The sequence below is a fragment of the Eptesicus fuscus genome, chromosome 2 (assembly GCF_027574615.1).
Source record: "Eptesicus fuscus isolate TK198812 chromosome 2, DD_ASM_mEF_20220401, whole genome shotgun sequence".
Lineage (NCBI taxonomy): Eukaryota > Metazoa > Chordata > Mammalia > Chiroptera > Vespertilionidae > Eptesicus > Eptesicus fuscus.
Genome location: NC_072474.1, coordinates 26,333,820 through 26,358,282, shown reverse-complemented (window position 1 = coordinate 26,358,282; position 24,463 = coordinate 26,333,820). Strand labels below are relative to the sequence as shown.

General features: G+C 41.8%; 1 protein-coding gene across 1 annotated transcript in view; it reads right to left on the bottom strand.

The window, feature by feature from the left end:
• The window catches only part of DCLRE1C (DNA cross-link repair 1C), a 63,020-nt gene extending 38,902 nt beyond the window's left edge, over positions 1–24,118 (bottom strand). The window contains exons 1-9 of the mRNA XM_054726056.1: positions 23,927–24,118; positions 20,121–20,172; positions 13,439–13,523; positions 10,533–10,592; positions 8,166–8,221; positions 7,520–7,621; positions 7,069–7,141; positions 6,293–6,433; positions 2,423–2,524 (exon numbers count right to left, since the gene is read on the bottom strand). Coding sequence (XP_054582031.1) covers positions 2,423–2,524; positions 6,293–6,433; positions 7,069–7,141; positions 7,520–7,621; positions 8,166–8,221; positions 10,533–10,592; positions 13,439–13,523; positions 20,121–20,172; positions 23,927–24,035 — 780 coding nt within the window. The 5' untranslated portion in view covers positions 24,036–24,118. The remainder of the gene's footprint in view (positions 1–2,422; positions 2,525–6,292; positions 6,434–7,068; positions 7,142–7,519; positions 7,622–8,165; positions 8,222–10,532; positions 10,593–13,438; positions 13,524–20,120; positions 20,173–23,926) is intronic.
• Between the last annotated feature and the right edge of the window lie 345 nt (positions 24,119–24,463).

Here is a 24,463-nt window from a genome sequence, read left to right as displayed (position 1 = left end):
ATGATCAAGTGGGATTTATTCCAGGGGTGCAAGGTTGGTACAATATTTGCAAATCAATAAACATGATACATCACATAAACAAATTAAAGAAAAAAAGCAATGACCATATCAATAGATGCAGAAAAAAGCATTTGACAAAATCCAACACTCATTTTTGATAAAAACTCTCAGTAAAGTAGGAATAGAGGGAGCATATCTCAACATGATAAAGGCCATATATGATAAACCTACAGTGAACATCATAGTCAATGGGCAAAAACTAAAAAACCATTTCCCTTAAGAACAAGAACATTCAGGGATGTCCGCTTTCACCACTCTTATTCAACACAGTACTGGAAGTCCTAGCCACAGCGATCAGACAAAAGAAGAAATAAAAGGCATCCAAATTGGAAAGGAAGAAGTAAAACACTCATTATTCACAGATGACATGATAGTGTACACAGAAACCCTAAAGCCTCCACCAAAAAGCTACCAGATTTAATAAATGTATTTGCCAATGTAGCAGGATACAAAATCAACATCCAAAAATTGATGGCTTTTTTATACCCCAATGATGACTTCTCAGAAAGAGAAACTAAACAAGCAATCCCTTTTACCATTGCAACAAAAAATTTAAAATACTTAGGAATAAACTTAACCAAGGAGGCAAAAGACCTGTATTTGGAAAACTACAGGACATTGGAAAAAAGAGACAGAAGACATAAACAAGTGGAAGAATATACTTTGTTCATGGATTAGTAGAATCAACATCATTAAAATGTCCATTCTACCCAAGGCAATCTACAGATGCAATGCAATCCCTATTAAAATACCAACAGCATATCTCACAGATCTAGAACAAATATTCCAAAAATTTATATGGAACCAAAAAAAGACCTCAAATAGCTACAGCAATCCTGAGAAAGAAGAACAAAGTTGGAGGAATCACAATACCAGATTTCAAGTTATACTACAAAGCTACTGTAATCAAAACAGCCTGGTACTGGCACAAGAACAGGCATATAGATCAACGGAACAGAACTAATTGATTCAAGCCATTATGCTCAATTAATTTTTGACAAAGGAGGCAAGAACATACAATGGAGTCAAGACAGTCTCTTCAATAAACAGTTTTGGGAAAATTGGACAGATACATGTAAAAAAGTGAAACTAGACCACCAACTTAGACCATACACAAGAATAAACTCAAAATGGTTATAAAAGACTTAAATGTATGTCATGAAACCATAAAAATCCTAGAAGAAACCATAGGCAGCAAAATCTTAGATATCTCTTGTAGCAATATGTTTATGGATACAACTCCTAGGGCAAAGAAAACTAAGGAGAAAATAAACAAATGGGATACATCAAAATAAAAAGCTTCTGTACAGCAAAAGAAACCATCAAGAAAACGAAAAGGGAGCCCACTGTATGGGAGAACATATTTGACAATGATACATCTGATAAAGGGTTAATATCCAAAATATATAAGGAACTCTTACAACTTAACAGAAGGAAGACAAACAATCCAATTAAAAAATGGACAAAGGACCTAAATAGATACAATGACCAAGAGACATATAAAAAATGCTCAAAATCATTGATCATCAGAGAGATGCAAATTAAAACAACAATGAGGTATCACCTCACACCTGTCAGAATGGCTACCATCAACAAATCAACAAATGACAAATGCTGGCAAAGATGTGGAGAAAAGGGAACCCTTGTACATTGCTGGTGGGAATGCAGACTAGTGTAGTCATTATGGAAAACAGTATGAAGTTTCCTCAAAAAATTAAATATGGAACTGCCATTTGACCCAGTGATCCCACTTCTAGGAATATATCCTAAGAAACCCGAAATACCAATCAGAAAGGATATATGCACCGCTATGTTCGTAGCAGCACAATTTAAAATAGCTAAGATCTGGAAATAGCCCAAGTCCCCATCAGTAGATTAGTGGATAAAAAAGCTGAGGTACAGTTATACCATGGAATACTATGCAGCAGTAAAAAAGAAGAATCTTTTACCCTTTGAGACAGCATGGAGGGACTTGAAGAGTATCATACTAAGTAAAATAAGTCAGTCAAAGAAAGACAAATATCACATGATCTCACTCATATGTGGAATATAAGTAAAAAAACAAAGTAATGAACCGAGTGGTCCCAGAGACATGGAAGCATGGAACAGAGTGCAGAATCTAGAATGGAAGGCAGGGGAGGGTGTGGGGGTAGGAGGTAATCAACCAAGGACCTTGTATGCATATGCATGGCCCATGGACACAGACAATGCAGAGGTGAGGGTCTGGGGCAGGGGGCTGGGACAGGCTGAAGGGCGTCAATGGGGGGGGGGAAAGAGGACATATGTAATACTTTCAACAATAAAGATTATTTAAAAATATATAAGTAAATAAAAACACTATAAAAGGCAATTTACTCTGTACCTTTGGATGGCGACAAGCATGGATCTGAGTGCTGCGGTCTGTGGTAAGATGATGAAGAATGTCAGGCATGTTTCGAAACATGTCTAATTTATCCACATGAACCTGAGGAAAATTAGATAAGAAAATTATTTGAACTGTAATTCCTACAAATAAATTATTCAAGAGTAATTATGCAGGGATAAATCATCCAGTTAGGGAACTCTTCTTTCTTGAAACCTAGTTTTTGGCATTTCAGTGCACATTAGTATTCTGTCACGATGTCAACAGGCAAAGGACAAAGGTCATATTCCACCAGTCAGTGTTACCACCTACTGTTGGTGGTAAGAAAAAATTCTGGAGATTCAATTGGTAGATTTCAGTCCTTCGGTCCACTGAGTCATTCAATTAATATATATTGTACACCTACTATATATCAAGCTTTATTCTAAATACTAAAGGCCCGATGCAAGAAATTCATGCAAGAGTAGGCCTTCCTTCCCCCCACTGCCGGCACCGGCTTCCCTCTGGCACCCAGGACCCGGCTTCCCTTGCAGCCCCAGCTTCGTCTGGGAGGTAGTCCGGAAGGACGTCTGGTCTAATTAGTATATTACGCTTTTATTATTATAGACTAGAGGCCCGGAGCATGAAATTTGTGCATGGGGGGGGGGGGGGCTCCTCAGCCCGGCCTGCACCCTCTCCAATCTGGGACCCCTCGGGGGATGTCCGACTGCCGGTTTAGGCTAACTGCCTCTGCCTGCCAGCCTGATCACTCCTACCTTGCCCCCCTGCCAGCCTGATTGCCCCTAACTTGCAGCCCTGCTGGCCTGATCACCCCTAACTGCCTCTGCCTCGGCCCCCATCCTAAGCCACAGTCTGACCTCCCTCTGCAGGAGGCGACCTGGCGGATGCCACTGTGGGCCTGAGCCCTGGACCTTTGCAGCCGCACCTCAGCCCTCACAGCTGCTGCAGCTCTGTCCGGAAGGACATCCGGAAGGTTGTCCGGAAGACATCCGCCCTAATTAGCATGTTACCCTTTTGTTAGTATAGATTGGGTATACAGCAGAGAATGCAACAAATAAAAGCAATAAAAAATCTGCCCTAGTCAGTTTTGCTCTGTCGATAGAGCATTGTCCCTTGGACTAAAGGGTCAGGTTTGATTCTGGTCAAGGGCACGTACGTTGGTTGCAGGCCCAATCTCCGGCCCAGTTGGGGCACGTGTGGGAGGCAACCAATTGATGTGTCTCAGTCAATGTTTCTCTCTCTGTCTCTCACCCTCCCTTCCACTCCTTCACTCTCTCTAAATATCAATGGGGGAAAATGTATCCTCGGGTGAGGATTAACAAAACAAAAAGAAGAAGCACTCATGAACACAGGCACACAACATACATGGCAGGGGGAAGAGAGCGGGACTAGGAAGCAGAGACACATCCTCCCTTACCACACACCTCTTTACTGGACGAAAACGGGGAGGGCAGAAGCAGAGAAAACAAAAAAACCTTGGTCCCCTTTAGAAGTTTAAGGCTAATACATTTTAAAGTACTAAAGCCGATGTATCAGTTTTACCTAAAGCTTCTAGCTAGTTCTTAACATCATCAATAGGTTCTTGGAACTGAGCAAAATGACATATAACAAAACCAATTTTTTACCGTAGATTAGCTGATATAAACAAAAGTTAAGTTCCTAAGGCATCTCATTGACATAATGAAACACTGAAAGAAACATTATTCAAGAACCTACTTACCTAAGTTGATATAAAGTATTATATCACCAAAAAAAGTATTCTCATTTTGAACAAAACAGATTAGAAAAATGCCAAGACAGGTATAAAAAGAATCCAAGCATACACTTATCCTGTGGCCTATTCCGATCTCTATCTCTATCTAGAGATAGAATGTAAGTTACATTCTACTTACAATAGAAGTAACAATGAATTTGCTTTTCTGGCCTCTCCAAAAAGGAGATTTAAAAAAAGGGGGGGGGGGGGGGCGGGGAGATGATATAGAAACTTTCATCCTCACAATAAGAAGCCTGAAAAAACTGCCATAGGTCATCGCTGAGGTTCCTTAGTGAAAAGCCTCACTGGTCTCCCTTTTTAAAATCCCGATCTGAAATTGTTTCTATTCCCCCAAAAGAGATTAAGAGAGGACTCCCTGCAGGTTGACTGAGGTTCAGTGAAGGGGTGCTCTCCCCCATCCCCAACCCCTTCTCAGCCCATGGTTTCTTCCTGCAAGGCATGCAGAGCAGGAGCTTCCAGCCTGCTCCATTTCACACACAGCTAAAATTTACAAAACAAATTTGGGGCTCGTAAATAGTTATTACCGGTATATTCTGCCAAGAAAGGACATGAGGGGGAAAATAGTGGATAATACATGTGTGTGTACACACAACCTATTATCACTATGATTCTAATTTAAAAGGCCATTTTAAGGAGGGGGTGTCAAGAAGAGATTAACCAAAGAATGTACATGCATATAAGCACAGCCCACGGACACAGACAACAGTGCAGTGAAGGCCTGGAGTGGGCAGAAGCCGGATGGAGAGGGGCCAAGGGAGGAAACTGGGGGACAGCTGTAATACTCTCATCTGTAACAATAAATTTTTAAAAACCTGGATTTCTCACTTGAGGATTACAACAAGAATTATTTTTGTCTGCAGCTTCTTAATTCCATTCAGACACATATTTCTAACAGTTTTTTTTAAAAAAATCGATCATGTCTGTTATAAAATTGAAGTATATTACTACATCTGAATGGTGCTGCTACACAGCCCTTTGTGGATGCAAAATATTTACTTGATGGCCTCACTGAAAGGCTCAGCTTGTTGTAAAAAAAAAAATAAAAGAAAATAGTTATGAAGGGAAAAAAAAGGCAATTTTAACACCAAAAATCTCAGAATGAATGCAAATCCTTCCTAAAATGGAGAACTGGCAACTTTACACCAATATATTTGGACAGAAGGATTTAAGGAAGGAATAAATTAAGGAAAGAAGAACTTAGGAAGTCAAAGACTTAGGAAGGCCGGAAGGGATGGAAGAATTTTAAAATTTCAAATGCAAAAAAAACTGGATCTTTTTATTTTAGTAAATTACATTGTATATAATCCTTAAGTTCTTTGCACAAGTTAGCTGGGGGGGTCTAGGCAAGGTAGAACTTAAATGCCCAAGTAATCCGGCACTTCGTGTATTCAGCACTGTTACCAAAAACCCATCTTGTCTTAGGGGACAAGAGCAGAAGCCACAGGCTCCATGTGGCACAGCAGGAAGGGGCTCCCTGCTCAGCAGCACTCACAACACACACACTGGGTTCTCGGCCCAGAGTCCTGAGAGCCCAGCACTGGACCGTCTGGAAGGGAAAGGAAAACTCCCTCCCAGCCTGATCAGATACAGATCTATAGAGACTCAGTGTTCTACGACAGGTTGTTTTAGACATTTTTTTTTACCCTGACCCACAGTAAGAAATATGTTTTCCACAGTAACCCAGTACACATATATGTGTACTGTGTCCAATTCCCTCCATAAATGTTCATAAAATAGTAATTACTCAGACTGCACGCAATATACTCAAATATTCTCTAGTTCAAATTTATTCATAATGCTGGTCATAATCACTAAATTTATTTCATGGGCCATGGACTTTGAAAAAAATACTTTCTCTATGGGACATTTCAGCAAAGGGTGCTTCCCAGCTATCTGGGTCACTGCCAAGTCCTCCCATGTGGACATGAACAAACAAAGATGAAGTTACTTCAGAGGGGCTGCCAACCTGGGCCACACACACGTTTTGACAGGCTGTTTCCATCTTTGTTTTCAGTTCTGGTGGGGTTGGGCAGGGGAGGAAAGATGTAGTGGGAGGATGAAAAGGAGCAGCAGAAAAGAGAGAGCTGCCACCATACCTGGAGTCCAAATTCTTCACTGAGGTTGGTGAACAGATACTCATACCCGTACGCTGCTTTGCAGTTCAGCCACACGACATGGTACGGACTCCGAGTGATCCAGCTCCGAACCAGCTCCAAAATTCCACTCAGACACTCTCCCTGGCAGGATGTTTTATTAAAAGGCATTTAACAATTTTAAGAATATCACTTACCCAGTGAAATAAGCCATTCAGAGAAAAGCAAGTACCACATGATTTCACTTCTGTGTGGAATCTAATGAAAAAAATAAACTAACAAAGTGGAGACAAACTCATGGCTACAGAGGACAGACAGACAGCTGTCAGAGGAGCAGGGGTTGGGAGCTGGGTGGGAAGAGTGAAGAGATTAAGCAAAGAAAAAAAAGACTCATAAACACAGACAAAAGTATGGTTATTGAATGGGGGGAGGTAGAAGAGGGTAAAGGGGGGTTAAATGGTGATGGAAGGAGACTTGACTTGGGGTGGTAAACACACAATACAATATACAGATGACGTATTGTAGAACTGTATACCCAAATCATGTACAATTTTATTAACCAATGTTACCCCAATAAATTCAACAACAAATAAATAAATCTGAGAATACGAAAGTATTAAAAAAAAAGAATATCACTCTTATACTTTCTTTCCAATCCCAACATTCCACAAATTTTAATGCCAGTGGGGACAATTAGGACCTGATTTGTTATCCCACAAACTTTCTACTAGAAATATGCCATACCCAGGTTCTCACCCCATTTTTCCAGAGAGACTTACTCGACTAGGAATTTGATAAAATTTGGGATCGCAGAAAGTAGTATCTAAGTACACACTTTGGATGTCTTTCACCCTGGGGGGGAAAAAGAACTGATGTTAAGCTAATGTTAAATAAGCATCTAAAAAGTTTAAACCCTCAATTATTTTACAGGATGTTCCATTCAATTTGGAGTATTTTGTTAAAACAACTTTGCTGAGAAGTGATTTCCATACAATAAAATATACAGATTTTGCACATATGGTGGACATGGTTCAGTGAACTTAGACAAATTCACTTATCTACTACGCCAATCAACACACAGAATGTTGTTGAAGAAAAATGTTTCAAGAATAAAAATTAGCTTTACTATTACAATCAAGTTTGATTTCTAAGAGAAGCAAAGGCTTGTATTTGGGGAAAACGGGGCAATAAAACTTTTTCAATGGTGCAGCCTTCCACAAAGCCCAGTACCTGCCCCCACAATGCAGAAGCTCCATTCTGGCAGCTTCTCCTTTGGCCAATCTGAAGTCTCCTGTGTACAAGACAGTTCCATTATCACCCTGAAATAAAAACCTGTAAAGGAAATATATATTAGTGACTTCTCAGTCTCATACAAAACCCTAATAAAGCAAATACTAATTCCACAGCAAATGTTTCCTGCCAAACACAGCCACTATGACCTAGTATTAATGGAATTTTAATAAGCTCTAAACCACACCAGGCACTCTGATGCCACGTGTTCCATGGGGTAGAAAAAAAAGGCACATGAAAAGTCCATTGAGTTTGCAATAGATGTCCCCAGAAATATGTCAGCACTCTCAACTATATATTGAGATCATTCCTTTTCATGGAGAGAAAAATCCATGTGATAGGAAAATGTAAAACCAATAATGGAGAAATAGCTATTGAAGACTTTCATGATAAAGAAACACACGTTTCAAACTTGATATTCACCTCAGTCCCCCAAGTTCAATTTGGAAACAAAGATTAAAGAAAGTGCCATAAAAATAATCAAATCTCCCTATACATATTAGTTGCTAGACCTTAAAAACGTATTTCTACAAATATTAGACAATTCTACATATAATAAAATGACTAAATAGATGAGTTTCCTTACATAACTGATCCTGGGCAATGACCAGCTGGTAAGAGAGTCACAACAATCTCTTCCTTCTAAAAAGAAAAATAAAGATAAAATAATAAGTTATCATTAGGACCCAGCTAAATAAATCCCTCCTTAATAGAACATATTCAAGTACTTCTCAACAATGTGCCTTTTCTCCTCATTTCCTCTCTCTCTCCAAACTCTGAAAACAAGTGGAATCCTTCCCACAAAATAGTTAAACGTTGAGTTACAATATGATGCAGCAAATGAACACTCGTGTACATATACAAGAGAAATTAACACTTAGGTCCACACAGAAACCTGTACATGAATGCTCAAAGCATCATTATTCATACTAGCAAAAGAGAAGAAACAGTCCACAGGTCTAGCAGATGATGAATGAATAAACAAAATGTGGTCTATCCATACAATGAGAGTATTTGGCCATAAAAAGAAATGAAATACTGATATATTCTACAACATGGATAAACCTTGAAAGCATTAGGTAAAGTGAAAGAAGTCACACTTGTCTGATGCAATTTATATGAAATTTCCAGAATAGGCAATCTATAGAGACTTCAAGTAGAATAGTGGTTGCCAGGGGCAGAGGGGAGGAAGGATTAGGGAGTAACTGCTAATGGGTACAGGGTTTCTTTTTGAGTGATGAAAATATTCTAAATTGATTATGGTGATGGATATATGTCTGTAAATATACTAAAAACCATTGAAATGTACACCTTAAGTGGGGTGAATTGTAAGGTATGTGAATTATATCTCATAAAGCTGTTATTTAGAAAGAAAGAAAGAAAGAAAGAAAGAAAGGAAGGAAGGAAGGAAGGAAGGAAGGAAGGAAGGAAGGAAGGAAGGAAGGAAGGAAGGAAGGAAGGAAGAAAAGCAAGCAAGCTTGGTGTAGCCTGGTCCCAAGTCACCATACTGCACACCATCCTGTTGGAGCTGAGCCTGATGGGCAATACTGCCTCTCAGTCCTCAGGGCAGAGTAGGGACGGAGTAGGGGACGGAGTGGGCAGAGCTCTGGATACACCAGCTTCTCCCAGAAGTCTAACTTCATTCATTCCGAAGGCCCCTTTAAAACAGGGTCTCCTACTGGTTAGAGCTGCAAACACAACACACACAAGCCACAGAGCACGAAAAGAAACATAAAGGGCCTGAGTGGGACAGAAGAGTCTGCTCAACGAGAGCTATCTGCTGCCTAGGGCCCAATTTTAAGAAAGCCTTTCACCAACATATGTCACAAGGTAGCAAGGCAATGAGATTAAGTCTCCAAAACATGTCAGCTAACTGATTTCAGGCTGGCACCGAGAAAGGTTCAGGCCATCCTTTTAACCCACCCTAAACTGGCCGTGCAGTCCTCCCTCAGGACAATGATTTGATGAAGAGTACTTCAAATGCCTGATCCTCTCCAAAGAGGAAATGTGAAAAGTCAGGGCCTGACTGATCACAGTCTCACAACAAAGGACACCCCTCAGAGTTCACCATGTCAACAAAGCAGGTTATAATCAGACTGTGGAACAAATATTCACTAGATTTGCCAAAAATTAGGAAAATACCTCCTAGCTCTAGGTATAATTTGAGATAAAAACAGCAAATAAGCCCAGGCAGTGTGGCTCAGTGATTGAACGACAACCTATGAACCAGGAGGTCATGGTTCAATTCCCGATCAGGGCACATGCCCGGGTTGCAGGCTCAATCCCCAGAGTGGGGTGTGCAGGAGGCAGCTAATCAATGACTCTCTCATCATGGATGTTTCTATCTCTCTCTCCCTCTCCCTTCCTCTCTGAAGTCAATAAAAATATATGTTTAAAAGAAACAGCAAATAAAAGGTAGGTCCACAGTCCTATTTATTATTAAAATAATACACTCACAACACAAAAGCACCTGCTTCTAAATTTAAGGACAAAAAATAAATAGATCCACTTGGACCAGGTTTTTTTCTTGAATAGAAAAATGATTCGGGGGTGGGGGGAGAAAAGAGAAAAAGATGAAAAAGAAAATGCAATGATTCAGGGAAAAAAATCATACATAAATTTGCTGCAAAAATATTAAGCACCATTTTATATCCTGAACATTTATAATAAGCATATTAAATGTGACAATGACATCTCATAGTAATATCAACAACTGGCATTCCCATCATTAACATGTAATATTAGAAAGGAGCCGTTCTGACAGAAGTTATATCCAGCCCTTGGGAGGTAAAAAATAAGTATGTTATACATGGTGTATTTTCCCACAAACTCACTCAATTACTATAATTTTTATTTATGGTTAAATGAACATTCAAAATCAAGACGAAAGGTAAATAATCATTTTAGCACTAAGTATTAATTTTCAAAAACATGACATTTAATATTTAGTTACCTCGCCTGATGCTTCATCGACTAAGGATATCTGGGTAGGAGTTTCAATTTCAATTGATATCTATTAAAATAAAATAAGAGGTCATGTATACATCATATTATATATTTCCACAGTTTTTCATTGCTTTATAGGCTTTTGCCATCTCAAACATAGAAAGGGGACTAAGAGAAGAAGTTATAGGCTCTCTATAACATTCACTAAAATAAATATTTTAAACAGCCTGAAAATATGATAAAGCTAAAATAATACCTTTCTTGAGGTTAATGTGGTAACATATATTAAGTGCCTTATAAACTCATATCTCCTTTGACAGCAATTGTATTTCCACGAATTCAATCTTCTTCCCTTCACCTCCCCATCTCTTGAACCTGAGTTTTTGTAAAACACAGTTATGTGTTCTACGTGTTTAGGTTTTATGCCACAGAACAGTGTGAATCCATTCCTGATACGTTGGCCTAATTCACTGCTGCTACAGAGTGCTCCAAGGTATACTTGCACATAATTATTCACCTTTTTATGTTTACACTAGAGGCCCAGAGCACAAAATTCATGCACAGGGGTGGGGGGTCCCCTCAGCCCAGCCTGCACCCTCTCCAATCTGGGACCCTTCGAGGGATGTCCAACTGCCGGTTTAGGCCCAATCCCTGGATCAGGCCTAAACCGGCAGTCAGACATCCCTCTCACAATCCTGGACCACTAGCAACTAACTGCTCACCTGCCTGCCTGCCTGGTTGCCCCTTACTGCCCCCCCCCGCCAGCCTGGTTGCCCCTAACTGCCCTCCTGCTGGCCTGGTCGCCCCCAACTGCCCCCCTGCTGGCCTGGTTGCCCCTCACTGCACCCCCTGCCAACGTGGTTGCCCCCAACTTCCCCCCACCTGCCGGCCTGGTCACCCCTAACTGCCACTCCCCCCTGCCAGCCTGGTCGCCCCTTATGGCCCCCCTGCCAGCCTGGTCACCCCAACTGCCCCTCCACTAACCCCTCCACACCAGCCTGGTTGCCCCCAACTGCCCCCCCTCCACTGGCCTGGTCGTCCCTCACTGCACCCCCTGCCGGCCCAGTCATCCCACACAGCCTGCTGTTCGGTCATCTGGTCGTTTAGGTCGTCACGGCCCCTGGCTTTTTATATATTAGGATATGCAATGGCCTTATCCTCCCATGTACTATTATTATCTACTAGAGGCCCAGTGCATGAAATTCATGCACTTGTAGGGTACCTAGTGGCTGCCAGCTGCCAGCCGGGTTTTCCCTCCCTTCCCCCAGCCGCCTGCCAGCACTGGGGCCTCTCTCCGTTCCCCCTGCTGGCCCACCCTCTGGTCAAACTCCTGGAAGAACTCTGGCAGAATGGGCAATTTGCATACTACACTTTTATTATATAGGATTTTGGCAGCAGGGTTGAGTGGCTTATCTTTTTATTATCTCCTACAATAATTCATCTAGTAGAGGGATGAACCATTTCTTATTATAACCCATAAGTTTTATTTATTTTTCCTAAACTATCCCATGGTCTAAATAAATGATTTATTAATCATTAATTTGTTCTCTAATATTTGGCAAATGCACCTATAAAATTATCTGGGCCTGGGGCTTTATTTAAGAAATCTTTAAAAATTGTTTTAATTTCTTAGATGGTTACTGATTTATTCAAGTTTTCCATTTTTCTTGCCTCAATTTTATATTTTCCTACTTTTCCCGATATCTATCCACTTTGTCTAAATTATCAAATACCTTATAGCAACTATCAAAAAATGCATTGTTGTTATTAATTTCCTTTTATCATTCTGTATTTTTATATGCATCTTTTTTGTTGTTGCAAATCCTTTCCCAAGGATATTTTTCCCATTGTTTTTCAGAGAGAGTGTGGAGGGGGAAATTGAAAGCTGTCAGAAGTCCAACAACAAACAGATTACAAACTTGTTCAGACTTATCTGCCAGTTCCCACAATTACTTAGGGTTTAACCCACATAGTGAGCCCTAATTTTATTCACTTACTGTGGTTCTTTTTCTCTAATCAAGTATGGAGGATCTGTTATTACTTTATCTGGTTTGATGTTACCTTGTCAATTGCATGTATCTTCATATCTTCTTGATCCATTGTTCCTTTTAATAGTAAATAACATCCTCTTTGAAACTTAGAAAAAAATTTTTTTTTGCTTTCAATTCTACTTGGTATGATATAAAAATTGCCACTCTAGCATTTTTAGAGTCTAATTGTTTACTACAAGCTTTCCCTTTTTATTCCCAGTTTAACCTGCATTTATCCTTTTTGTTTTAACTATATCTCTTGTAGACTAAGGCTAGTGGCTCTTTCTTATTTTTTAACCTCAACTGAAAATTTGTCTTTTGATCAATAATTAAGTTAAATCCATTGATACTTATAGTAATTACTGTTATAACAAAAATTTTCCTGGCATCTTCACATTTTCTAAGTAGCATACTTCTGTTTTTTCTCCCCATTACTGTATCTACCTTCCATTAATAGATCCATTTTATTCTGCCAGATTCAAAATTACTCATTCTATTTTTATTCTGGTTCTTAACCATTTCTTATTATAACCCATAAGTTTTATTTATTTTTCCTAAACTATCCCATGGTCTAAATAAATGATTTATTAATTATGTTAATGACCATTTTACACTTTAGAGTACTAAAATGCAACATAGCCAGAGATTCAAAGAGATAAAACTAAGAACCAAGATTAAACTATTGAGGGACAAGAAAAGCAAACTCAAATATAAAATGTTGTCCTCTTTTAAACTTCTTAATTATAAAGGCTAAATATCAATATTATAATGAACGTAGTGTGCGAGGAATTGGGCTTTGAATAATTCCAATGTTTTGTTCAATGTACCTCAAAAAGTATTTCCCAATAAAAAAAATTGACATCATTCAAAAAATAAAACTTACAATTCTTTTCTCCCAAAACCTGTATTTCGGGCTAGTCAACAACAACTCTTTAGTAACAGGTGAACAGTATAAGTAAACCTTCAAGCTGAAAGAGAAAGGAAAAAAAAAGCTACTTCAGTAGGATCCAAAATGAGACATTTTGGTGACTAGAAAATACATTTCATCATATATCAGTTCATCTCGAATAATACAAAATGTGAGCTGGCACACGAAGTGTTAGTGTAGTTCCCAACATGCCAACACCCCAGTAACCATCTCAGTCCCATCGAGAGTGTAAAGGGATGGGGAAGAAGCAGAAAGAAAAAAACAGTGTCCTCTGACCTCCTCAAAAGGTTGGCCCTCACCAATTTTATGTTAAAGGTGCATTATTGTACATGATCAGGTATGTCTAGAAAGATACCACCAAATGGGAAATGGAAAGGAGGTGTGGTGGGAGGGACAGAAGACTTCTGTATTTTGCTTCATATACGTCTATTCTGTTTTGTTTGAGGGTTTTTTTGTTTGGTTGGTTTTTAACCCTTTGCATTCGCTTGCTTTTTTCTCGAGCTGCTACCGATGCTAACCGTGTCGAGTCACACTCGACATCCGAGTGCAAAAGGTTAAGTGAGCAGAGGTCAATTTCATGATAAATTTTAAAAATTCAACAATATAACTTAAAGGTTAGGAAAATAATCTGTGGCAGACTGTATTTTCTAAAGATGCCCACACTACTCCCATTTGACCCAGTAATCCCACTCCTGGGAATATATCTGAAGAAACTAGAAACACCAATCAGAAGGATATATGCACCCCTATGTTCATAGCAGCACAATTCACCATAGCTAAGATTTGGAAACAGCCTAGGTGCCCATCAGCAGATGACTGGATCAGAAAACTGTGGTACATCTACACAATGGAATACGATGCTGCCATAAAAAAGAAGGAATTCTCATCATTTGCAGCAACCTGGATGGAATTGGAGAGCATTATGTTAAGTGAAATAAGCCAGTCAATGAAAGAAAAATACCACATGATCTCACTCATTTATGGATAATAAAGAACATTATAAACTTGAACAAAAAGATAGATACAGAGACAGTAAAGCATCAAACAGACTGTCAAATTACAGGGGGAAGGTTAGGGAGAGGTGGGGGAGATAAGATATCAATCAAAGGACTTGTATACATTCATATAAGCATAACCAATGGATGCAAAACTCTGGGGGGTGAGGGCATATATGGGAGTGGGGTGGGGAGTGGCAATGGTAAGATATGTACACATATAATTCCTTAATAAAAAAAAAATTGAAAATAGATTGTGGTGTGTGTGTGTGTGTGTGTGTGTGTGTGTGTGTGTGTTTGAATATCTATGTGTTTAATAAAAAAAAAAAAAAAAATTGAAAATAAATAAATAAATAAATAAAGATGCCCACACTAATATATAGCCCCATCCATACAGTCTTCTTACAAAATGGACATGAAAGCCTAACCCGTTTGACTCAGTGGATAGAGGGTCGGCCTGTGGACTGAAAGGTCCCAGGTTCGATTCCAGTCAAGGGCATGTATCTTGGTTGTGGGCACATCCCCAGTAGGGGGTGTGCAGGAGGCAGCTGATAGATGTTTCACTCTCATCGATGTTTGTAACTCTCTATCCCTCTCCCTTCCTCTCTGTAAAAAATCAATAATATATATATTTTTAAATGGACATGAAATTTCCTCCAATGACAGGAGGTCTTTATATTAATCTCTCCCTGAACCTGGGTAGGACTTTGTAACTGTCTTAAGCAACAGAACATGATGGAAGTAATATTGCAGGACTTTCGAGGATAGATCTTTGGGCGATATGGCTGCCTGCTACTCTCTCCTGGGACATACACTTTTTTTTTTTTAGTTTCCATTTAAGAAGCCCTGGCCAAAATGGCTCAGTTGGTGGGAATGTCACCCTGTACACGGAAAGGTGGCAGGTTCGATTCCCAGTCAGGGCACATACACAGGCTGAAGTTTCAATCCCGCATTGGGGTGCATAGGAGAGGCAACCAATAGAGGTTTCTCTCACACATCAATGTTTGTCTCTCTCTCTTTCCCTTCCTTCCCTTCTCTCTAAAAATCAATAAACATGTCCTTGAGTGAGCATTAAAAAAAAAAAAAAAGAGCCCTGGCCGGTTTGGCTCAGTGGATAGAGCGTCAGCCTGCAGACTCAAGGGTCCTGGGTTTTAACTATATCTGATTCCAGTCAAGGGCATATACCTTGGTTGCGGGCACATACCCAGTAGGGAGTATGCAGGAGGCAGCTGATCGATATTTCTCTCTCATCGTTGTTTCTACTGTCTCCCTTCCTCTCTGTAAAAAATCAATAAAATATATTTTAAAAAGGAGAAGGAGGAGGAGAAAGAGGAAGAAGAGAAAGAAGAGGAAGGAGGAAGAGGGGAAGGAGGAGGAGGAGGGGAAGGAGGAGGAAGGGAAGGAGGAGGGGAAGGGAAGGGGAAGAGAGAAGAGGAGAAAAGGGAGGGGGGGGAGAGGGAGGGGGAGGAGAAGGAGGAGGAGGAGGAGGAGAAGGAGGAGGAGGAGGAGGAGAAGGAGGAGGAGGAGGAGGAGGAGGAGGAGGAGGAGGAGGAGGAGGAGGAGTCGTTGTCGTACAGCTATCATGAAACACCATGCTGAAGAGATTATTTTGGACATAGGAATGCCCAAGAAGCCCCAGGCATTTGAGTCTTCTCAGCCCAGGTGTCACATATGGAAAGAATAAGCCTTCAGGTCAGCCCCTAGATGATGCCCCAGTCAGGCAGAAACCAGCCATCCTCACTGTGCCTCATGAATTCCTAACCCACAGAAACTGAGAGAATGTATTATTAGTTGTTTTAAGTAACTATGTTTTAGGGTAATTTGTTATGCAGCAATAGTTAACTAAAACACAGGTTCTAAAATAAGACAGACCTGTTTGAAATCCTGGTCCTGCCACCTACTGGCTGTGTGACCTTGGGCAACTAATTTAACCTCTCTGGTTCCTCAATTTCCTCATCTGTAAAATAGAAATAATATCTATAGTAATAATAACAATAAAAATATCTAAATAGTAGGAGTATCTATTCAAAAGGTTATCAAAAGGCTCTAATGAGGATGTCAGCCCCAAGAAGACAGGGATTTTCAAATGGTTGCTCACTACTGTGTCCTCAACATCCAGCACAGTGCCCGACTCATCACCGGCACTCAAAGAAACTGATGAACTAATAAACATGCAGTGCCTTGAATATATATAAATATTCAATAAATATAACAGTCATTATCAAGAACACAGACTATCGATATCCCTTAGCAGATAGCACTTAGCCTGACATCCACTGGTTGGTTCAAAAGTCAAAAAGTCAATGGGGCCCTTCCCAAATAGGCATCTTGGGAATCTGGAATTTAGATTTAGATAATGGCTGAGGAAAAGAATACAATAGTTCAGCTTTAAGAAAAAAATCCAACAATATTATATGATTCTTTATAGTGGGACAACCACTTACACATACACTCTCTTATAAAAATGAAAATGAACAGATTGCTGCTGCACCCAAAAGCATGGGTGAGTCATACAAAGATGTTAAGTGAAAGAGAAAAGTCTGTTCAGTATGATTCTATTTACTTAAAGTTCAAAAGCCAGAGCTAACCGATGATGACAAAAGTCAAAACTGAGGTGACCCAGAAGGAACCAAGATGGCGACATAGGTAAACACCTGAACTTGCTGCCTCGCACAACCACATCAAAACTACAACTAGCCGAAACCGGTTTGGCTCAATGGATAGAGCGTCGGTCTGTGGACTGAAAGGTCCCAGGTTCGATTCCGGTCAAGGGCATGTACCTTGGTTGCGGGCACATCCCCGTTAGGGGGTGTGCAGGAGGCAGCTGGTCGATGTTTCTCTCTCATTGATGTTTCTAGCTCTCTGTCCCTCTCCCTTCCTCTCTGTGGAAAATCAATAAAATATATTTAAAAAAAAAACAAAAAACTACAACTAAAAGACAAAATGGATATAATCCAGAACCATGGGAAGGCTGGCTGAGTGGAAGTTATACAACTAGAAGGAAAGAGAAAAGCGCACTGAGACTGGGAGGAGGTGCAAAAGTGCGGAGGTACAGAGGCGCTTGCAGAAACGGGCTGGCAACTGGGTACGCTGTTGTCTTTTTTAATCGGGAGTGAAACACAAGCTCCCAACTGCTCTGAACTCCAGTTCTGGGAGAGACTCTGGGGACCCAGACACATACGGGGAGAAACTGGACTGTCTGGCATCGGGCCGGAACACGAGGGTGGCTTTCTCTCAGAGGTGCTTGCAGTGATCATTGTTCCTGCATGGTGCCATGGGACACAGAGACCTGGGGACCTCTTCGGGCAGAGCTGACAGGCAGCCATTGCTGTTTGCTCTGCCCTGGTGATTCTCTGAGACCACGCCCCACCCAATTTACAACCCCACCCAAGCTGTGTGCATTGGCTTTTGCATATGAATGGCCTGATCTTTCATCTAAAACAGTGATGGGCAACCTTTTGAGCTTGGTGTGTCAAACTTCGCCAAAAAACTGAGCATAACTCGGGTAGTGTGTCACTTTGAGGAAAAAACATTATTTCGCAAATGTTTCATCCTCAGGAGCAGCAAATGTGTCATCAGAAATGGCTACGCGTGTCAGTGCTGACATGCGTGTCATAGGTTCGCCATCACTGACCTAAAAGGAACTGCAGGTGGGTCAGAGAGTCCCAGAGCTTCCTAAAGAAGGCCCAAGACTCCACAGCAGCTTGTATTGCTTCACACCTGGGCCGCAGCTAGGAACCTCCAAATCCCAAACAAAGAGAAGGAATCTGCAGATTTCTCTGTAGCTCCAGCTGGGTGGCCTCAGGCAGTGGCTGACTTTGCACCTCCTTGGAGATCCAAGAGCCAGTGTTCCCAGTGGTCAGTGTGAGACCATACCAGATTACAACTCTTCACATCCATAAGAGACATACTCAGGGGGCAGACTCAGTGAGTGCCAAAGCCCCACTGAAGCAAGTCCTGCCCAATAAGGGTGTCTCCAGCACAAAAGTTCTCCCACTGTAGACACAACTGGTCCTCACAGCCAATTTACCTGGAGGTCAATTCCTCCCAGTGATACCAACAGCAATCAAGGCTTAACTACAATAAGACTGTGCACACAGACCACAAAGGGTTGCACCAAGAGTGTTCACCTCAGATAACTGGGGAGGCTGAGCCACTGGGCCCTATAGGACACCTGGCACACAAAGCCACTCTATCAACACAGGGAAGCAGCCAAAATGTGGAGACAAAGAAACAGGTCACAAATGAAAGAAATGAAGGAAAGCAAATGACTGGATATAGAGTTCAAAACCACGGTTATAAGGTTACTCAAGAATCTTCTAGAAACCTCTGAGAAATTTAGTGAGACCCTCAAGGATATGAAAAAGGACCAACTAGAAATTAAGCATACACTGAATGAAATAAAGAATAATATACAGAGATCCAACAGCAGACTAGAGGATCCCAAGATTCAAGTCAAAGATTTGAAATACGAAGAAGCAAAAAACACCTAACCAGAAAAGCAAAACAAAAAAAGAATCCAAAAATATGAAGATAGTGTAAGGAGCCTCTGGGACAACTTCAAGCATACCAACATCCGAATTATGGGGGCACCAGAAGAGAGAAAGCAAGATATTAAAAACCTATTTGAAGAAAGAATGACAGAAAACTTCCCCTACCTGATGAAAGAAATAGACTTACAAGTCCAGGAATCGCAGAGAACCCCAAACAAAAGGAATCCAAAGAGGACCACACCAAGACACATCATAATTAAAATGCCAAGGGCAAAAGACAAAGAGAGAATATTAAAAGCAGCAAGAGAAAAACAGTTAATTACCTACAAGGGAGTGCCCATACAACTGTCAGCTGATTTCTCAACAGAAACTATGCAGGCCAGACGGGAGTGGCAATAAATATTCAAAGTGATGAATAGCAAGAACCTACAACCAAGATTACTCTACCCAGCAAAGCTATCATTCAGAATTGAAGGTCAGACTAAAGAGCTTCACAGACAAGAAAAAGCTAAAGGAGTTCATCACCACCAAACCAGGATTATATGAAATGCTGAAGGGTATTCTTTAAGAAGAGGAAGTAGAAGAAAAAGGTAAAGATAAAGATTATGAACAACAAAGTGACAACAAATAGATATCTATCAACAAGTGAATCTAAAAATCAAGTGAATAAAAAATCTGATGAACAGAATGGACTGATGAATATAATAGAATCAGGGGCATAGAAAGGGAGTGGACTGACAATTCTCGGGGGGAAGAAGGTGTGGGTGGTGCGGGAAGAGACTGGACAAAAATCGTACACCAATGGACGAGGACAGTGGAAGGGGTAAGAGCAGGGGGTGGGGTGTGAACCTGGTGGAGGGGAGTAATAGGGGGAAAAAAGAGGAACAACTATAATAATCTGAACAATAAAGATTTATTTAAAAAAAAAAACAAAACAAAACTGAGGTGACCTTAGGGGGAGGGCACTGACTAGGAGGAGGTACGGGGATACTGGTTCTGCTCTATTTCTTGATTTGGGTGGAAGCTTCACTTGTAAAAGTTCTTCAGATTGTACCCTTTTAATGTATGTACTCTTCAGTAGAGATTTTATGGCTCAATTAAAATGGTTAAAGACAGATACATACACAAATAAGTAGCAAAAAAAATTACCTGCACTCCAACCTTCTTTTCAGGGCAGGGGCTCTTAACCCTTTCATGTGATCTAAAAACAAAAAAAATCATAAACACATTACATTTTCAAAGGCTTACTTAGCCCAAGGAAACTCAGTTGTCTGCTCTTTTTGACTTCCTTTTAAGAGAAAACACATGACAGGTTCACTTTTATCAGAGAATTGATTCATATAGGCTATTGACTCTTTCTTCTGCAGATGAAGAATCGATCTGAAAATAGGACAGGAACCACTAAAAGTTGACCATCTCTTCCTCTGAGCCATCAGAAGCCATTTAAAAGAAGAATGGTTCCCTGAATCTTAGGGCAGAGTCTAAATCACTCTGAACAGCCACAGAAAAAGAGTGATCAGGGTCTCATTCAGAACTGCTTCCAGGAGGAGCTTCCAGCAACTTCTTTTACCCCCTTCTTTCATTTCAATCCAATCACCCTTCAGTCCTTGCTCTCTGTGACCCATTCAATTTATCACTTAAGTTAGTCCATCTTGAAATTCAAGCTTGCTTCCACGGAATTCTCTAGGAAATCCTTCAGGCTTAGCCCAGAGTAAGAAGAGTTGTGTCATCTTCGAGCCTACTGTGACTGCTGGGTTGAAAAGTGGGATATTTCTATCCACACAGGCTTGTTCCACAGTCTTCCAAATTAACAGACACAGAAAGATGACATTTAAACACAGGTAACATTTACACGAAATAGCACATTAAATATAGAGTGAATTCTAATACACTCTGACCTTGAGCATGCAAAGGGCCTAGATAACAATGACCAAATACTTCTAAATTGTTTAGTTAGATCAAACAAATTCTAATTATCCTAATTACCACCTATACACGTGACTTGGTTTATATGTGGTGATCCTTGACTCCAGTGAACACAAGGCAGTCACCACACCTCACGTGGCAGGCCTTCGCTAGACAGGTGCCTCCAAAGGACAATCCACCTGCCCCCTTGGAGGGTGAATCTTCTCAGATCACTCCTGGCACAGGTGTTTAGGGCCAACAGGTGCACCGGAGGACAGGAATCTCAGTAATTGGGGGTTTCCAGAGAGTTTATGTCATGGCAAAAAGGAGGCAGATTCAGAACTCTGCTCCTGCTCTGGAACTAAGTCAGTAGGCAGCACTCTAGAGCTGTTTCAGCAAGACCCCCACCCACTCTCCAGGTCCCTTCCTGACTAGTGGCCAGCAGAGCCAGAGTGAATTTGCTTTGTGCTGTTAGAAGTGCACCCAGAGACTCCTTTCTGGGGCCTTTTCTTTCTTCCTTGACCAGAATAAATCATCATAAGTTGTCCCCTGAAGGGGTCCTCCCCAGCACTGGGTGACTATCTCAGGCCTTGGGTCCCCTCTCTTCCTCCAGGCCTCACTGATGGTTCGTAAAGTCTACCCCACTCCAAGCACAGCACTGGGTTCCAGATGTTCCATAAACTAGCATCAAGCGGATCCATGGCCTACCCCAAATTGTATCAAAATGTGATATTAACATGTTTATGTGCAACTTTTCTAGCAAAGTGGTTCATAGATTTTATCAGATATTATGTATTAGTCTGCCAAATTAACGGACACAGAAAGATGACATTTAAACACAGGTAACATTTGCACCAAAGGGTGGTTGTTTAGACCCCCAGGCTGTGGTATTCTGTTATGACAGCCCTGGCTTTGTGCTGTTAGAAGTGCACCCTGACTCCTTTCTGGGGCCTTTTCTTTCTTCCTTGACCAGAATAAATCATAAGTTGTCCCCAGAGGGGTTCTCCCCAACAGTGGGTGACTAGCCCTGGCTGTCATAACAGAATACAATAGACTGGGGGTTTAAACAACAGAAATTTATTTGTCAAAGTTCTAGAGGCTGAAGTCCAAGGTTGGATTCTAATAAGACATCTCTTCCTGCCTTGCAGACCTTCTTGTTGTCTGCTCACATGACTTTTCCTAGGGGTAGGGGAGTGTGGGAGTGTGGGAGTGTGGGTGTGTGTGTGTGTGTGTGTGTGTGTGTGTAGAGAGGGATTTCTTCCTCTTCAAATTAGGACCCCACCCTTAGAACCCCATTTAACCTTATTACTTCCTAAATGCCCTATCTCCAAATACAATCACATTGAGGTTAAAGGCTTCAACATATGAACTGGGGGAGGGGGATCCACAGAACATCCAAAAAACGTCTCTGTCCCAAAACGGTTATAAACCACCAGGAGGCAACATAGGAAAACACCAAAAGCAGAAGTTGAGTGCTTGCCCTTGATGAGTTTACACCCCTGGTTGAGTAAACAGACCCACTCATAATTCGAGAACAAGGAACATTATAAATTTCTCGAGAAGCAATTTCTGGCTTCAACATACAAACTAAGATGATTTCACAAATTCTTTTAGATGAATTCTTTCTCCAAACTCATTGCTCCTAAACCCGAAGGCAACCCCCTTTGCCATACTTTAATCACAGCTGACACATTCAAAAACTGCAGTGAGACTTAACACAAAAGGTAAAAAACAGGGGCATCTGCATCCAGCAGCAGATTCTCAATGAAAAAAAACAAAACCAAAAAGTTATTCTCAAGAATAAGGAGAAAGACCCTTAAAGAGGCTCGCAGAGCTATTTAGCAAATGGAGAGGAGCTTCAGATTTTCCTCATTAAAGATAGATAATTGGAGGCTTTGAGCAAGAAAGAAGTGTTTCCCCAAAGCAGTTAATGTCAACAATTTACACCAGATTGAAGTGATTGATTCCACACACAAGACAACAGTTGGTCTTCACACCAACCGGTGAGGAAGGACAATGCTCAATATCTGTAATTTACCTTAAAGTTACACCGTATGATATGCGTGTGTATATGTTTGTTATGCTCTAATTCAATCTTCAAGAGTGGATGGGATATCCTTCTCAAGCGACTCTGGAAGCCCACACTCCTACCAGCAGCTACTAGAGTGCTGTAGCTTATCTTCACCTCTCATCCGCGCCAAAGGCTGTGCTAGTTAGCATAAGGAATGTTAAAACTGTTTTCCTGGGTGAAGTTAGTGACTCGTTAATCAGCATAATAGATACTAAAGACGGACAATGGCTGTGAAATTAGCGGTATGCCATCTCTGGAGATTGGCTAAAATGTTTTAGGGACACTCTGCCCTGCCTGGAGCATCTAGTCTGGAGGCCATATCTTTAGGGGTGGAAGCTTCAGGCTTCATCCCTAACCGCATCCAGCTGTGAAATCTTAGCATTCTGGTTGCCTGACCGCGCCATCTACAAGGTAAACGAAAACGAACCTTTTCTATTGGATGTGAACAAACTATCTAAGAGAGGGGGTGGTGTTTGTGTGTTTGTTTGTTTGGGGGGGGGGGGCGGAGACGAGGGGGGATGGCTTGCAGTTGGCGAGTTTGCTGACAGGATGCTTGATTTCAGAGAGAGTGTGCCTACCTGGCCTACCTGTTAATGTTTGGGGAGTGTGGCAGAATTCCATCACATTCTCCTTCATAACAGAGTAGCGAGGATGTGGGAGAAGTAAGTAATCCTCGCCTACCTCTGCCTACTGGCCGCTAGGAGCGCCTCCAGAACGTAAGAGTTGTGCCTGATCAAACTGCCTGGGTTCAGTGCGCAGCTGGCACTGGTACAGATGAGGAAATAAGCCTCAGAGACTGAAGAGCCAGACCGGGACAAGGTGCAGTTGCTAGTATCCCTCCTGGCCTGCCAGAGCCCGCAGTCCCTCGCTCCAGGCCCCGGACCCCCGACGTCCCTCCTGTCCAGCCCCAGGAGGGGAGGGGCCCGAACCCGCGCAGCCCGGGTCCCCAGGGAGTGGGCGGCACGCCGCGCTCACTCACCCTTGTGGCAGTGCGACAGGAAGTAGGCGCGGGCCCTCAGATTCTCCCTGTCGAAGCGATCTATGGAGATGTTTGGGTACTCGGCCATCTGTCCCTGGAAGGAACTCATAGCGCCAGTCAACCGCGGAGCATTAGACCCGCCACGAAGCCCGCCGCGGAGGTCGAGGAATGCCGGGCCGCGCCGCCACTTCCGGGAAGCTGCTTCCGCCTCACCATTGGCCAGCTGGGCTCAGCCTCGCCCAATCATAGGAGCCCTGCGAAGGGGGGCGGTGCCTAGGAGCGTTTTCGCGGTCCGGAACCTGAGGATTTAAATGTCAAGCAGTGCGTGGCGCTCCTGCGAGGCCGCTGCAGAGCCTAGGGCTGGGGCGGCTGGGTTAGATCGAGGGTGTAGCTAGGCGTGCGGCTTCTGCCGGAAACCATTGTCACAGCACGGTGTAGTTTTGGTGAAGCGTTGTCGGTGCCTATGCAGGGAGACTAGCGCAAGGGAAAGAGCACTGTAGCAGGCGGCTCCACCCAATGATGAAAAGGGGGGGGATG